This window comes from Podarcis raffonei, chromosome Z, assembly GCF_027172205.1.
Source record: "Podarcis raffonei isolate rPodRaf1 chromosome Z, rPodRaf1.pri, whole genome shotgun sequence".
NCBI classification, from domain to species: domain Eukaryota; kingdom Metazoa; phylum Chordata; class Lepidosauria; order Squamata; family Lacertidae; genus Podarcis; species Podarcis raffonei.
In genome coordinates this window covers 3304657-3322447 of record NC_070621.1, presented here as the reverse complement: position 1 = coordinate 3322447, position 17791 = coordinate 3304657, and the positions used below count along the sequence as shown (strand labels likewise).

The following is a 17791-nucleotide window of genomic DNA, read 5'->3' as shown; positions in this document are numbered from 1 at the left end:
CCAGTCTTGACAGACTCTAGGGTTGTGCACTCATCTCACTCTAGAGGCCGGGGGCCAGCGTGACAAAGTTGCTCTGGCAAGCCAGCACCAGCGCAGCACACGGAACGCCGTTTACCTTCCCGCTAGAAAGCGGTACCTATTTATCTACTTGCACTTTAAGGGTGCTTTCGAACTGCTAGGTGGGCAGGAGCTGGGACCGGAGACGGGAGCTCACCCCGCCGCGGGGATTCGAACCGTCGACCATACGATCGGCAAGTCCTAGGCACTGTGGTTTTACCCACAGCGCCACCCGCGTCCCAAGATGACAGGATAGCCATCTTCAAATATCTACAGGGAGGATGGAGCAAGCTTGTTTTCTGCTGCTCCGGAGGGTAGGACCCAAACCAATGGATTTAAACAACAAAAAAGGAGATGTCGACTAACCATCAGGAAGAGCTTTCTGGCAGTAAGGTCCATTTGGCAATGGAACAGGCTCCCTTGAAAGGTAGTAGACTCTCCTTCAGTTGAGATGTTCAAAGAAAGTTTGGATAGCCACCTGTCAGGCATTCTTTAGCTGTGATTCCTGCATTGTGGGGGGAGGGACTAGATGACCCTTGGGGTCCTTTCCAGCTCTAAGATTTTATTATTTTATTTAGCTACCCATCAATAAACATTCCTTGGGAATCTTACAGCTTAAGATCAGAAACCCAATACTTCACTACTTGGCTGCTCTTCTGTATTTGGGCTTGCTCCTGTGTCCAATGGGAAGGTTTCCTTCAGCCTTTGCCAGTTGGAGTCCCCACCCACCCACCGCCATTTTGGACTACATCTCCCATCAGCCCCTGCCAACACAGCCATCAGGAGGCTTTGTTCATGGAACCACAGAAAACTACCCTGGCCCATTAAGAAAACAACAGCAACAACAACTCATACCATCAGCATGAACGTAATCCTTGGACACATATTTCTTCCTCCTCTCCCTCAGCCATCCCCTGGGGGCAGCCATTCCCCATCAGGCTGCCTCAGCAGAAGAGATGGGATGCTTTGTCGAAAGACCAGCTGCACTAAGCACCTCCTTCCCTTGAACAGCGCCAGCATTTGGCCATTACAGGAACAACTGTTTAAGAGTTGGTGCCTGAGTTTGATTTCCTGCCCCCCTTGTCCCTGTCTGTTCTTTAGACTGCAAGCCTGTGGACAGGGACTGCCTAGTTTTAACTGAGTGTGTGTCAGCTACTCTGAGAGCTCTGTTTTATTTTTCTTCTTTTTTCCCTCCCTCTCTCCCTTCCCCTCTCTCCCTCCCCCTTCTTCTTTCTTCTTTCTTTCTGTTTCCCTTCTTGGTCTTTCTCTTTTTGATATGTTAAGAAAGAGATAAAAGTGTAATATGAAAACCTCAGTAAGTTAAAAGTGGTTATGTATTATTATTTTTTAAATTACTATTCGGTTAATTGGTTAATTGTAAAGGAATTGATGTAGCAACTACTGTGTTTTTTTCCCTTTGTTAATGTTGAATTCTAAATAAAGTATCATATCACAAAAAAGAAAAGAAAAGAAAAGAGCCTTTCTGGCCAGCAAGCACAAGCACTTGGGACATAAGTGCTCTACATGAAAGAAACAAAAAGCATTATTAAACGGGAGGGAGATAAGCCTTCACGTTCCAACAAGTAACAGCGCACAATGGAATGAAATAGCAGCTTGTGCTTTGCCACTGAAGGATGGTGGCGGCTGGCTAGTGTCCAGCTGCACAAGGCAATGAGCCTGCCCCACGGAACCCAAGGGTGCAAAGAAGGCTCTTCTCTGTCAACTAGTGATAAGGAGACTGAAGCCTTGCAAAGCCATCTGGAAAACTCCCTTTCTTGACCTCTCAGGCTAAATCCACACTGCCGAGGCATCTAGAACCAGCTCCATTAGCGGGATTTGGGACAGGGCCAGCTCCAGATTTTGAGATGAGTGGGCTCTTCCTAGGTGAACCTCCTCCCACTGATGCTGCCCACAGAAAAGCTTAGAGGTGGCAAGCGCCCTCCTCACCTTCTGGGTCCTCCTATACTATTTCAGAGTGAGAAACAGGCAACAACAAGAGGCAGTGGCCCTCCTTTGGAGGTGTGTGCATTGGCAAGCACCCAGTGGTGCCAGCTCATGATTGCCAGTCCTCGTTTGGGGCTAGCACTCAGTGGCAGATGACATGCTTTGCAAGCAGAAGAGGTCCCATGTTCAATGTCTGCATCAGCTCTGGAAATTGCTCTCTCTGCCCACCGCCCTGGAGAACCACTGCCAGGCAGAGTAGGGACAATAGTTGGCTGGGTGGAACGGTAGTCTGACTCAGAAACATGAGGATGTCAGAAGATGAACCCTCATGGATCAGGCCAATGGCCCATCCGAGCCAGCATCCTCTTGTTGCAGTGGCCAGCCAAATGGGAAGCCCAAGTAGGACTTGGGTACAACAGCAGCCTCCCTACCTGCAAGTCCCAGCATTTGGAGACATGCAGACACTGGCAGTGGAGGTAGAACACAGTCAATGTGGCTGGTTGCCTCTGAGAGCCTGATCCTCCATGAATTTGTGCACACCCCCCATTTTAAAGCCACCCTCCTTCTGGGAGGGAAGTTCAGAGTTTAAGTTTAACTTTGCCCTGAGTGAACTACTCTCTTTTGTCTGTCCATAATCTTCCAACATTCACCTTCATTGGATTCCCCAGTTTATTTATCCAAAAGAGAAGCAATAAAATAGAAATTTAAAAGGGGGGAAATACAAGAAAAGGACAAGGCACACCATGCCCTCAAAGAATAAAGATTAAACAGTTCCAGAGTTCACATTAAGTATATTAAAGTTGCCAAATGTTCATAACTGCCATTGTTGTGTGTTTTGTAAGTCTTTGACTTACAAAACAGGCAAAATTATTGTGGTTTTCCTTTTCCATGCATAAAGCTGATTTACTGCATCATTTTCTCTGCTGTTGCTAAAGTCCAAATCCTTCTGTGCCAGGATGGTAAATTTAGGTTATCAAAATCTTACCTGTGTCAAGCGGCGGCTCCTCCAGCTGCAATTAGCAAATGCAGAATCAAGTCCTTAGACCTGATATCCTTGTTATGCCCCATAAACATAGACAGCAAAAATAATTCTGTATTATCACTTGTAGCACCAGTAGCAGTTCCTTATGCGCATCAGACCAAAACCCTCATATTAGAATGCGTTCCCACCAGGGGTGTGTTATGTACTGAGTTGAATAGGATCCAAACGGCAGCAGTCTGATTTGTCCTAGAACAATAGGATCCAAAAGGCAGCAGTCTGATTGGTCCTAGAACAATAGGATTCAGAATGCAGCAGTCTGATTGGTCCTAGAACAATGCAGCAGTATGATTGGTTGGCAGGAACCACCCAATCATGCTCCAGATAGAAGTGAATCCACAACCTGATTGGCTTACAGTAGAATTCTGGAATTAGCCAATCATGTGCAGCCCATTGTGTAAATAATGTATATAAAGCAGATACTTTGAGGGGACATTCATTCATTCCTCCTCACCACTATGAGCTGAAGAAAGAGCATGAAATCACTTTGCGACTCTGAGTATATTTCAGGGTGGTAAAATGTTTCTTTCTAGTACGATGAGCAAAAAACATCTCAGTCTACACTAGAAGATTGAGCTAACAGAGAGACAGCTGAACTGCCATTCCTTCCTCCTAGAAGTCATCAACAATAATACAATTCTATGATTCTCTGGTTCCCAAATGACCTCCTCCTTTCAGAAGAGCCAACCTGTTGATGGAACATGCTTCCATGTCAAAAGGCAGGGCAGCTGAACACTGTCTCAGAACCAGCAGGATAATCCCTGGAGGTCTTCCTTGTTCTGTAAACCCTCTCCTGGTGAACAAAATGCAGCCAAGAATCACAGGACTATAAGGGACGCCCTCAGATTACATCCAAACTAAACCCATCAGTAGGCAGTACCAGTTGCTTGGAATTGCAAGTAGGGAGTGAGCTGCTATTGCATTTGGTTCCTGCTTGCAGGCTTCCCATAATGGGCCTCTGGTTGGCCACTGTGAGAAGAGGATGCTGGACTAGATGGGCCCCTCTGGTCTGATCCAGCTGCTGCAGGGCTCTTCTTAGGATAGGTCCTCAAATTTGCAACAATGCACACACAGCACCAGCCTTTCACCCTCTACTTTGCAGAGAACCTGGACGATCCAGTTCTGTGTCAAAAATCTGGTGGAGATTCTTGCAAATGGGTTTTTTTTCTTAATGCCTTCTGATTACTTAATACACACCTCAAGGGCAGTTAATTTTCTAGGGCGAGACTCGCCTGTTTGCATTCAAGCAATAACTTGATTGTCCTAAAGAGGCTGCCCAGACAACATGACAGTATCCAGAGCAAGCAAAAAATGCCTTGTAACTGGTAACGCTGCTTCAGTTTCCTTCCAAACAAGTCCTGGCACCTCACTTACCCTAGTAGTGCCTGGCTCTGTCTTGACAGCTATTCAGGATGGGGGAGAAATTCCATCCAGATCACCTTTAAAGGTGAGCCTGCCTAATTTTTGCTTTCTCGAAAAATATGCAGACAAAAACAGAGTCATCCTCCAAAATTTATGTTCCTCTGAATTTTGCAATGCCATCCTCCTCCAGTCCAGCAATGTGCACAAAATTGCATAAGACTGGGTAAAGTGTGTGGAACAGTGTGCCTGTATTCGTAGCAATGACATCCAAGATGCCAAACATTAGAGAAGGTGTGCTTTGCAAAAGAAAAAAAAAGTTGGGAAAAGCTGTGTATAAAGATGAATATATTAGCAGAAATTGGCATTAAAATACCAATAAATTTTCATGAGAACTTAAAGAACAAATAGCAGGCTGATGTGGAATTGAACTTAAGATCCAGTTCAGATTTAAGATTCATGACAGCTATATCCAAACTCATAGAAGCAGGCTCCAGTTGGCCAACATTCTATGACAGACACTATACACCTGAGAGGAATGTTTGCAAACACTCCGGGGCATTTGTGTAAAATGTGTGCATGCAAATGGTGATGGTTTCATGCAGGAGGTTGGACTTCTTCATATTTTTTTGGGGTACCTGCATTGCAGGGGTTTGGACTAGATGACCGATACCTTCCAACTCTACAGCTCTATGATTTCTAAAGCAGTTTGGCTGGAGTCAGGGGCAGAGGGAATTAAAAACTCAGAGCAGCTCGCTTGCTGTGCCTCCACAGTTTGTACATTGGTTCCGCCTATTGCAGGACCAGCATCCGCCCCTTGAAATCTCTTTCCCATAACCTCTGACCACTCCAAGCCAAAAGGGGACATTCAGACCGACAGCCAGTCCATGTTCCCTCGTACATCTGATAGTCATCTATGCCTCCCGCCTTGTTCCACAGTCCAGCCTCTCCTCCCGTTTTTAAGCAAGGCTCCTCTGGAGCTTATTTAGCTACAAGATTCACAAGGCCAATTTTTCCGTAAGCAGCGTATTGTGAGCTCAGCAACAGACAGCAGCCCATTTCCCAGCCTGCACATCTGTAGGTCAAACCTCAGCCAGGAACAGCCCCCCTCCAACACCCCCCCCCCCGCTTCCTTGACAGGCCCCTGCAAAAGAGCCTGGAGAGAAGTCTGTTTTTTTATCACCCTCCTTTAGATGGAAAAATCTAGAGTTGGGACTTGGACTCTTGCAAATTCCAAAACAATACATGCTTCGGACTGCCAGATGCATGACTTGTAAAGATCACAGAGTTCTTGGAAAGCTGATGCATTCAGGAGAGGGGTGTGTGTGCAAAGAACAACAACATATCCTAAGAAGAGCCTTGCTGGATCTGGCCAAAGAACCATCTAAACCAATACCTCCAGCAGCCAATCAGGATGAGCAGGGCATAAAGGCAAGAGCCTCCTTTCGCTGGTTTTCCAGCATCTGCTTTCAGAGGCAGACTGCCTCTACAAATGGAGGCTCCATTTAACAAGCATAAGGGTGTAAGACGAGCCCTGCTGAATCGGACTCTGGTCCATCTAGACCAGTATCCTGTTTTTGTACAATGGCCAACCACTTTGCCTTAGAAAATCCTCCCAGGTTTAATCCTGGGCATTTCCAGGCAGGGCTGGGAACAGCCACAAGCTGGAACCCTGGAGAGCTGCTGCCAGTCAGTGCAGACAACAGTCAGCATGGTGGATCAATGATCTGGCCCCTGCAGTGGTTGTTCAAAAGGCATACTGCCTGGAGGCTCCACCTGCCAATGGCTGTTAGTCATGATGGCTAGACCTCTGCTCCATGCATCTTCCGCCCCTGGTACATGACCCTGTCTGCCCTTAGTTGTATTTGTGATCTCCCATCACTTAATTGCTGGAGGGAATGCAAGATACAACGTGGGCAGGGGACATGTATGTATGTGTGGTGGTGGGAATGCCAATATGCCCTTAGATTTTTGAAGGGTATCTTTTAAATAATGTCTTCTTATAGTAAAGTTGGAAATGCAGAGGGGTCCACGATTAGCATTGCTACCTTTCTTTTGTGGCTAGCATGTCCAAATCTAAGGAAATGCTGCTTCCCCGTCACCACACAAAAAGCATTTATTAGTTGTGATCTATCCTTAGAATGTGGAGCATGTTAGACATGTGCCCCCACTTCCTGGAAGCTTCCACTTCCTGGAGGAGAGCAACTGAACGGATGCCAACGCAGAGCAGCGACTTTCGCAGAGCCACAGGGGAGGCAGCTTCCCACATGGTTTGGTACTGAACTGTGCGTAACAGTGGCCCCAGGAGGTTTTGGTTTTCCTTGAATTGCTGTACTCTAATCATTGGGGGCCTCTGGGGGGGGGCTTGGGTTGTAAAACAGCAGCAGAAGGATCTCGGAAGACCCCCCAAGAAGAGAAAACAATCAGCAGTTAGAGAGAGACCCAAAGCCAGATTCTGAATTTCTTTACACCACTAAGAAAATGTTTCCCTTCATCTTCACAACGCATCTAAAACTGAAAGCTGGAGGTGGCAGACTGGGTTTGTGTTTCCGCTTCAGAGAATGCCCTTATATAGCAAATTTTGCAAGGTGCTTGCATGAACTCCAAGTTCAAGCTTTTAACCATTTACCCACACCCAGTGACCAAGCCATTGCAATTCATTGTCGTGGCAGGATAGACAATGGGCTGTCTAATTGGCTGGCTCTAAGAATGGGAGGAACTGGGGTGAAAGACACCCCAACATTACATGGGTCACCTGAGCTACCCTCTTGACCAGCCTTCACTAACCTGGTGCCCTCCTGCGGTTTTAGACTACAGCTCCCATCAGCCCCAGTAAAAGAGTATTGGGAAATGATCTATAATGAATTGGGGGGGGGAATGTTTAAAGGTTCTTTCCACCCCAAAAAACCAGAGTTCTTTCTGTTGGGGATAATTCAGACTGGAATCCCCAGGTGTCAAAAAAGGTTATTTATGTATGCTACAACTGCAGCTTGTGTCTTGTTAGCCCCCAAATGGAAAACAAGCGAAGTCCCCACCAAAGAAGAATGGCAACTTAAGTTGACAGAATATGCACAACTTGCAGACTTAACATATAGAATAAGACAACAAGAAGAACATGTGTTTAAAGAAGATTGGAAAACATTTAGTTAATATATGGAAAGTAATTATGTACAGCTGAAAAAGCTGGTAGCATTAAGATAAATTCAACAGTATAAATAAGTTTTGATGGATTCAATAAAGGAATACTGATTGGTATAGTTTTTGTAAAATAGAGCCAATCCTCTTCCTCAAATTTTGAAAAGACGTCTATCCATATTGTGCCAAAAAAAGAAGCCCTATTTTGATACTACACTATACAGGGCAGGGTAAGCCCCACCCCATATAATTAATCACAAGATGTGGAACATGCACACTATTTGACTGGCAATGCCCATCAATGGGGGTGGGTTCCCTCAAATATTTTATGGGAGGGGTGAGCGAAGATCCCTCAGCCCCTAGGAGTTTGCACCTATGTCATGGTGCAACCAGAACTCTGAGCAGAAAACATTATCTGAAGCTCTGAGAAAGGAAATAGCCGCAGAGGCAGAGAGAGAGAAAGAGAAAGAAAGAAAGTGAGAGAGAATGAATTCAAGAGATCCTCCTTAAAACAGCCCCTGCTGCATTGCAAAAAGCCCAAGACAAGCCCAATAGTCTCTTGGAGAAGTCCTGGCACTCAATCTGCCGAACAGAGAAGAATTTTTCTAAGCGCACAGGGGCTCATTCTGGCAGCGGCTGAATGACCTTTGCAAAGAACATCTCTGGGATTCCCAGAAAGAAGAACAACAAGAAGAAGAATTGACTGCAGCTTCTCTGTGTCCTGATTTGAAATAAAAAAGGGCAAGACCTGGAGTCTCTTGCAAGCCCTCCAAGATGCTGCTTGACTCTTGCAGCTCGTAGATCATAAACTGTAGATTTGGAAGGGAATGCAAGGGTCATCTACTCCAGCCCCCTGCAATGCAGAAATATGCTGAGACTTGTTGCAAGGCAGCATCTAGAGGGCCACATTTACGCCTCAGAACCCGGGAGCATAAACATGAAATCAATATTATTATTTCTTTTGCCCCGGTGTGTCTCACTTTACGCTTGTGTACAGTGAATTGCACCTGTTATTTTACCACCCACTCACTCAGTTTGGAGAGGTCCTATCAGAGCTCTTCTCAAACTCTTTTTGTTTTAAACTATTTAACAGCACCAGCAAACTTGGCTGCCTCACTGCTCATCCCTACATATAGATAGTTTGCAGAAGCCATTCTGTTTCTGCTTTCCACTTTTGAAGTCAAATATGAATGTTACTGGAAGTTGTCCATTTACATATGTGAAGTTATGGCTCTATGATCACTGTTGCTAATCGGCCCAGCAACAATTAACATATTGCACCAGGCCCTGGGGACCACTTAAGGCTCAGTCCAGGGTCACCCCTGGCTTTGCTCTATGGCCAACTGTTCTGGGGTGTGGTCATTTAACTGCCTAATACCATCAGACCACTGGATGCATCTTGCTCAGTATCACTACACTGACTGCCAACAGCTCTACAGGGTTTCATACCTGGAGATGCCATTAGGGGAACGTGAGACCTTCTTTAGGCAAAGCCGGTGCCCTAGTACTGCGCTACAGCCCTTCCCTGACCCAGCTCTTCCTTGTATTCCTAAGATATCATGTCAGTTTGTGACAGCACATTTTTTCACTTCCCAAAGCTCTAGCCACCAATGCTTCCAAGTGAGAGAGATTGAGAAACAGAGCTTCAGGATTGCTCATTGTCTCATTTGAGAGGCTGCAGATGAAGTCACACTTTGGCAAAGTTACAGGAGACTCAGGAGAGTTCCAGCTGGAAAGTAGGAATGAAAGCAGGGAAAGAGCACAGCATTTATATAACTCCTGAGTGACTTGAATGCTAATCTGGAGGAAGGAAGAAGAAACGCCAGAGGAGGCATCATCAAACTTGAAGGAAGGAACGCGCAGAAGGGAATGGGAGGAGATCAGTCCTGGGAGGTCACAGAACAAGGTTCCAAATCATTCCTTTGGCTGATAGATTCAGGCTATGAGAGTCAAGGTTTAGGTAGCCAAAATAACAGCACCCTCCCCCCCCCACAAGAAGGAGGTCAAGAGGCTTGGGGCTGCCCCAAAGTTTGGAGAGGTACAAAAATACCCAGTAAAAAAAACCCCAGTGCAGTCGGAGTGGTGGAAAGAGAAAACCCTAAAAACTGCTGAATAAAGACCGAGCCTGGTCAGTAGTCAAAGGATACTGACTGACAGAGTGGGGATGGAAAAGAGGGGCATGGCTGACTGGAATGGCTCAGATCCTGATCAAGTAGCACTCCATATGGCAACCTGTGGCCCTCCAGATGTTTATAAAAATATTTACATATGATGATTCATAAAATCATAGACTTGTAGAGTCATCTAGGGTCATCTGGTTCAATGTTCTGCAATTCAGGAATCTCAGCTCAAGCATCCATGATGATGGCCAGCCAACCTCTGCTTAAAAACCTCCAAGGAAGGAGAGTCCACCATCTCCCAAGGGAGAACATTCCACTGTTGAACAGCTCTTACCCTTAGTTGCTTCTTCCTAAATATATCAGAGCCGTTTACAACAATTGTGCGTAAAGGCATGCAGTAAAAACCATACCAAAAGGTTAAAATCAGAAATCAGCTAACTATTGTGGAAATATGTATTCCAAGCCTAAAGGAACAGAAATTTTCAACAGACATTTATAAGTTGGAAATGGAAGGAATTTGCTGGTTCTCTGGTGGTAGAGTGTTCCACAGGACTGGCTCAGTTTCTTGATGCTTTCATATGAACTTCACCAACCCGGAGAATGACCAGCAGTGCTGCTGCAGATGATCTCAGTGACTGAGATAAGATACAAATATTCAGGTGGTGCCTTAAGTACCCTGGAGCAAAGCTATTCAAGGTTCTGTAAATAGATATAAGGACCTAAAACCTTGTTGGACTCCAACTCCCATCAGCCCCAGCCAGTGTGGCCAATGATCAGGCATGATGGGAGCTGGAGTCTGATAATATCTGGAGCAGCCTTTCTCAACCTGTGGGTCCCCAGATGTTGTTGAACTACAACTCCCATCACCCCTAGCTAGCAAGGCCAGAGCTCAGGGATGATGGGAGTTGTAGTCCAACAACATCTGGGGACCCACAGGTTGAGAACTGCTGAGAGGTAACCATGCTGAAAGAGAATGGATTAGGGGTTCATGGTTAATGCAAACCCCACATCCTTTTACTGTTGATTTAGACTTTGCAAACGACTTGGAAGTGTCTCTAGCAAATGCAGTCCATGAATTGGCCCCAAGGCTTTCCTGATCTCCCCTCCAGCAAAGTCAAGGTGCCAAAAGGCTTCTGTGCATGCAGGGCAGGCTTTTGGATGCAGGCCTCAGCAAAATTGTGCAAGATTGTTCCCAGGCTTCTTAAAAGGCTCTCTCCTGCCCTGGCAAAGCAGCACTCTCAGACTTGGCTGGGGTGCCAAGGGATTTAAAGAGATTTACATACCAAGCGTGGAAGGCAGGATGCCCATGCGGAGACCGTGCCTCTCCCCCCCGCCCCACCAGGAGACTCTCCAAATGCAATGCTCCCACAGCAACCCAGCCTATGCATGTAACCAAAAGCAGAAACTCCCCTGAACAATCTCTATTATTTCACTTTTCTCAAACAGCTTTCCAGTGACTGCACAACATAGGCCAGTGTGACTCTTCCAATGGTGCAGATTCATAGCTGTCAACGTTTCCCATTTTTAAAGGGAATTTCCCTAATTCCGAATAGGATTCCTCGCAAGAAAAGGGAAAAGTTGACAGCTATGTGCAGATTAAAGGGGATGATGAGCGAGAATACTTGAAGCAAGATTTGAACCCACAATTCTCCCTCTCTGTCGTTCATCCCCCTTCTATGGACCCACAGATCCCATGTTCACAGGTGGGAAATCTTGACCTTTAAATAGAAATAATAAAAAAGTGAGCCTATGTCGTGGCAGTGCAACCTCAGAAATCAGCAGGAGATGTCAGCCTGCCAGAGGCAGGAAGTGGGTAAACCACAAACAGGAGCAGAAAGCAATGATCTCACTTAGCCAGCACTGTAGCTCCCAAAAGGGGCAAGCAGGGAGTCGCAGTTGATGGTGATCTACTGTTTGTCTGCCCTATCTGTCCTAGAGGTAGACTGCCCCTGCATGTGGAAGTTCTATTTACCTTTCAACCCTCTGTGGAATCCATTTTGCCTTGGCCTCAACATAGCAGTGGGTGGGGAACAGCGAAGCTGCAATCCAGCAACATCTGGAAGGTTACATCTGGAAGGTCCCCTTCATTTTACAGGGTCCCTTCCAACTCTACAATACTTTGATTCTATGGAAGAAAGGTTGGCTATAAATGCAAAGATCCATAGAATCTTTCTTCCGTAGAATCATAAAACTGTAGAGGGTCATTTAGTCCAATTCCCTGCAAGGTAGGGATCTCAGTTTCCCATCCAGTTTGAAACCATACTGAATGCTGCTATCATAGAAGCCAAGGTGGATGTGGCTTCTAGGTGGTCACCCACCCAGTCCAAGACCAGACCTAGATCCCATCAGCACCAGCTAATGTGGCCAATGATCAGGAACACTGGGAGCTCCAGCCCAGCAGTGTCATCTAACCATATCTCTTTCTCTCTACATCGAAAGCCACCTAAATGGCCTCCATCACAATGCAGGGCTGTGAGATAAACAAAAGGAAATGCTAGCAGATCTGCTTAAATTTATGCATGTCTGGTATGTGCCCTACAAGGAAGATACAGTATGAGATTTCCATGGTGCAAAAATGTGGTCAAAGAAGAAAACGACAACTACAAGGAAGTCTCTTTCGCAATCTCTCCACACAGCCTCGCTCCATTTGCAAACTGCACCAGCAAGTATATATATTCTTAATGTTTAACCTGACCTTGCCTAAATGTGCCACTTCATTTCCTAAGCTCACATTGCCATTTCACAATAGATCCTCGTTGCCAAATAGCTGGGATACATTTCTCTCTTGCCTCCTTTCCTCTGGGGAGGGCATAAGGAGCAGTGCCCCAAACAATTTAAACAAAAACCAGGAGGGTAGGCGGAGAACTCCTACACTGCCCTGTGTTTATTTATGGCAGGAATGCACGTGGAACGAGGCGTGTTTGGCAACAGTTTCCACTGTGTGGATGACACAAGAGGGCTTCCCCGCTCTAACCTCACCTCATCTTCCCTGACAGCAGATATTGCACCTGCCCTGCTGATGGGAACACAGATAGGCCCTAAACGTAACTGGAAATTTGTGATCATATGGAAGGCATCTTGCCTGTCTGGCATGGTGCTCAGCAACCCAGATGCCTAGATGGAAAAGGTTCAAGGAAGAGGTTCCCAAGGAGCAAGACCAACTCTGTGAGAAAAGATTAATGCAATCTTGTAGTATTTATAGTATTGAAATGCTACTGTTGTTGCTTATGTTGTTATATTTGCTATTGTGTTGTTGTTGATATGAAAGGAGCAAGCAGAACCTTGATGAGTGTAAAGTGCTACCTTGGGTTATATACGCTTCAGGTTACAGACTTCGCTAACCCAGAAATAGTACTTTGGGTTAAGAACTTTGCTTCAGGATAAGAACAGAAATCGTGCTCCGGTGGCGCAGCAGCAGCGGGAGGACCCATTAGCTAAAGTGGTGCTTCAGGTTAAGAACAGTTTCAGGCTAAGTACGAACCTCTGGAACAAATTAAGTACTTAACATGAGGTACCACTGTATACAGTGGTATACAGTGTATACAGTGGTACCTCAGGTTAAGAACTTAATTCGTTCTGGAGGTCTGTTCTTAACCTGAGGTACCACTTTAGCTAATGGGGCCTCCCGCTGCTGCCGCACGATTTCTGTTCTCATCCTGAAGCAAAGTTCTTAACCCAAGGTACTATTTCTGGGTTAGTGGAGTCTGTAACCTGAAGTGTCTGTAACTTGAAGCGTCTGTAACCTGAGGTACCACTGTGTTGTGAAAGGAGAGGGGTGGAGCTATGGATGAGGGGCTATGCTCATGGATCTACTACAACCCTCACCCCTTTAATGCAGGAAATCTCCTCATACAACAACCCTGAGAGAAGGCCATCTAGCCTCTGCTTTAAAACCTCCAGTGAGGAGAAACCACATTCTGTTTCACTTCCTACCACTTTGTTCAAAGCCTTTTTTCTTGCAATGTGCACCCACTAATCTGAGTTCTTATCCTCTGGAACAAGAGACAAGAGAGAACAGCATTCCAAATATTTGAAGATGGTTCCTATTGCATTTTTTTAAAACCAGGCATCTCTCCAAAGCAGAAACTACAAACTGCCCAAGAAGATACCTCACACGAATCCAATAAACCACCATAAAAAGGGAGGCACGGAAACTGGGATTATTTCCAGCAAACAGATTGCTTGTTCTAAACATCAGACGCTGCCTTGTATCAGGTTAGACCTTTTGTCCATCCAGCCTCCTCCGACTGTCAGCAGCTTCCCAGGGTGGTCTTAGGCCTTAGACCTGGGCTCTTGTGCATGCCAGGCAGATGTTCTATGCCAGCAAAGTCCTTGCCCTCCCTGATCTAAACAGATGACCCTTGCATTCTTAAAGTGTTTTGGAGCGCTTGAGCTGACTGATTGCCTTTCTCTCCAGGGAGGTAGAAAGGAAGAAAGATTGTGACCGTTACTCCATGCCAGTATTGGGAGGGTGTTGGTTTCTGAGATGGAAGGGTCAGGTGCAAACCCTGGTCCACTGAAAGATCTTGAAGGAGCTGCTGTGTGATAAACTGGGATTTTTCTAACATAGGGCAAAGCTGCCCACTAGGCCAGGTGTGAGGAACACCTGAGGCCATTCAGATGTTGCTGGACTGCAACTCCCATCATCCCTGACCATTGGCAATTCTGGCTGATGGGAGCTAGAGGCCAACAGTACTGGGTTCCCCAAAAACAGGACATTAAATTTTCCTAGCAGGCTTTGCAACTAAATGAGTTGATCTGTGTCTCCCTCGCCTGGTGCCAAAGGCCCTAAAGGCCTTGCAGGGATAGCAAGGAAGTGCATTGTCATCCAGTCCATTAATATTTCTTAGCAGATTTCCTCCCCCCCCACCTCCTTCAAATTGTTGATAATTGGTTTCAAAAGGGGTGGGTGGACAAGGGCAGGGGGTCCTTAGGTCCACCCAGCCATCCCTTTTTATCCCTTCCACTGTTTCTTAAAAGAACACTCACTCTGAAGTTGTTCTTGTTAATATCTCAGCTTGTTAATATTAACCAGGAGATGTAAAGATGGGTAATATCCAATGCTAGATTAATGGGCACATTCAGTGGCACTTTGCTGGAGACAATGCAAGGCCTTTTACTTCATTTTAACCCGTTCTGCTTTGAAAAGGTGTGGTGTGCAATCTGAAAGATTTGTACCATGGGTGGTTTTTTTGTGTTATAGGTGCTGAAAAATAAGGTATCAATTCAGAGTTCCTGTCACTGAAGATGATTTTCTCCCTGGACATACCCCAGTTTTAGCACCCAGGAAAGCCATCCAGGACCCTCCCCTCCCCCACATACATAACACAAAGCATTTAATTAATACAACAGAGAGATTATAGGCATTCAATCCTGTACTCAAATTATTCTGTCACACTCAGAAATATTAGCCTCTGATTTTAGACGGTCGCAGGTTGGGTGTGGTTATTCAACAGCAACAACTTTATTGGTCAGCCAAATACAGGTTATATCCAAAAAGCTGAAAATGAAAGATGTAAGCAAACAATCTCAAAATATTTTCCCACCCCCCATTTAATTATATTTATTGATACTTGCCCAAAGATATGCAAAAGTTCATACCCAGTACAGAATATCTTTTTATAATACACTGAAATAAATGTTTAATCTAAAAAGGAATAAAGGCAGAAAGAAGAAGAAAAAAGGGAACTAAATGAAAGAAGAAAGGGAGAAAGTGAAAAGGGAAAGAAATACTCTATGAAAAAGACTCCCGGTTCTCTGTCCTGCAGGTAAATATAGTTTTTACTCATTAATTTCCAACCATTCTATCTTCTATAAACCATTTTTCAAATCTTCAAATCCAGATATTACAAGCATTTTATTTCATACAAAAAGTCCTTAAGAAGTTTCCAGTCCTGAATAAATGTCAGTAAATATTTTTCTCTAATTAAACATGTTAACTTTGCCATCTCAGCTAAGCATATTAAAGCATATTAAAACACAGGTGATTAAAAAAAATTAATAAGCAGAGCATGAGTAAGTAGGGTGGCACTTTGGATATGCTCAGAGCTACTGTTACATTTTTAGCCACCACTTCTCAGCTAAGGTGGCTGGCCACCCAGAAAAATTGCCTGCCACTTGACTGTTAAAACAACAACCAAATCTCAAAACTGCTTACAAAAAATACAATATTATAAAATCATCAATAAGAAAAACTAACAGCAGCAGTTTAAAACTTTCAGAAAGCCAGAAAGCAGAAAGACCAACAATAGGTGGCGCCAGAGCCAAGAACGGACAGGGCCTTAAAGGACCATCCTTCGTTGCGCCCCATGAAGAGAGATTGGATTCAGCCCTGGGGCTCAGCCCTGGGTTCCAACGAAACTCCTAAAAATTGCTACCATTGAATTACAGTGCAAAGACTTGTTCACCATAAAGCTAAACTTTAAACTGCCCAGGAAGAACCTGCCCTTCCTCCACCACCCGTTCAAGAACAAAATCAATGACAATTTTCGGGAGTGGGGATGAACTTCGAATTGCACCAGGCAGATGCTAAGTCAGTGATCCCGTCTCCCTAGCGACCCATTTCCCTCCTCAACCCCATTAACCCTGCCCGCCTCCAATCAAACCACCTGGAAAACGCATCTAAATCGACAAACCCGTAAGCGCCGCGACGCTTTTAACACTCGAGGCGCGTGTTTTTAGGACCCAACATATTTTTATGGTTGCAAGTTGCTTTAAGAGTTTAAGTTGTTTTAAATATTGGTTTTAATGCTGTAACCCGCCAACCTTAGCATGAGGGGTTGGCTAATACATTAATAAATAGCAATAAGGATAACAGAAAATTTGAGCGTTGTCCCCAATGACTCTCAACGCGCACGCACACCCACACATACCCCAAACGAAAAACAAACTGGAGATACTTCTCCACAACTTTTGAACAGAAAGATGAAGAGGTTCCTATGGAAACTGTGTAATACACTGAGCTCTCTCCCAATTTTGCATCCTAGATGGGGCCCTTTTATTTCATCTTCTGAACTCTTCAATTGCATAAAACATTTAACTTGGTTTGCTTTCAGCTAAAGAGTTCGGACTTGAACTGGAGGTCATTAAATGGGTTCGGAAACTCGAGGCGGGGAGAAGCGCTGCCACCACCCGCAGAAAAGTGGAAGTTAGAAACAACATCCCATCCCATCTCCCTGTTTGAGGAACTGGTCCTCTGACACTGACTGGCAGAAGCCCCGTGTGACTCCCGTTGGAAACTCCAAGGACCGGACGAGGAACTTCCTGCGCGCAAAGCGAGCGCTCTGATTCTGAGCTACGGCCCTTGAAGAGCGGGATCAGAATGGACCCATAGAAAGCCGCCTTATACTGGGGTCAGGCCACTGATCCGCCGCGCTTAGCGCTGCCAGTGCCAGCTCTGGCTGGCGGAAGCTCTCCAAGTTCTCAGACGAGGGAGGCTGCCAGCTCTGTTGGGAGATGCCAATAACTGCGCCCGCGACCTGCCGCGCATAAGGCAGATGCTCTGCTGCAGAATGCTGCCCCAAGCCCGCTCAGTTTGCAAAGCTGAGTGCCTCTGCACATGCTCTTTTTCCTGGAGGAGACAGAGCTGTGCCCCGATTCAGGTATCTTCCCACTACCTCCACGCCAGCGTCTGGATTGTGCCGGGCGCTGCACGCGCGCTACCTACCTTGAAAGCGGGAGGCTCCCGCAGGTCCTTGGTTGGCAGGCAGAGGAGCAGGAGGCCCGCCAACGCCGCCAAGCCCAGACCGCCTAGAACCACCGCCACCTTCTTGGTCCCGCCGCTGCCCATCTCGCGGCTTTGGCAAACCGAAAACCGGAGCTGCAAACCGAAAACCGGAGCTGATGCGCCTCGCCTGTTCTCCGCCGCTGCTCCGAAGCTCAGCTCCTCCTCCTTCCTGACCGGGCGGCTTAAGAGGCTGGCGCAGCCAAAGAAGGAAGGCGGGGCGGGACCTGACTGGGCAGGTAGGGAAGAGTCTCCGCCTCCTCCTCCTCCTCTTAGCAAAGCTGCCAAGTCAGCTTGGACCGGGCTTCCTGGGAAGTATCAGCGCCCCACGCATGGGGATGGCAGGTCGGTGGAACCTCTCTGTGTAGGCGCAGGCTACCGCCGATTTATGTGCTAATGTATCTGTTTCATAAA

The 17791-nt window shown here is 46.0% G+C and overlaps 1 protein-coding gene across 2 annotated transcripts in view; it reads right to left on the bottom strand.

Moving 5' to 3' along the window:
- Positions 1 to 17557, bottom strand: part of ENTPD2 (ectonucleoside triphosphate diphosphohydrolase 2) — a 37138-nt gene extending 19581 nt beyond the window's left edge. The window contains exon 1 of one of the 2 annotated variants that reach the window (XM_053373983.1): positions 17321 to 17557. In XM_053373983.1, the coding sequence (XP_053229958.1) occupies positions 17321 to 17443 (123 nt within the window). In that variant the 5' untranslated portion in view covers positions 17444 to 17557. Of the gene's footprint in view, positions 1 to 912; positions 991 to 17320 lie in introns of those variants that run through there. The other variant, XM_053373984.1, reaches the window with a different exon arrangement.
- Positions 17558 to 17791: the final 234 nt, after the last annotated feature.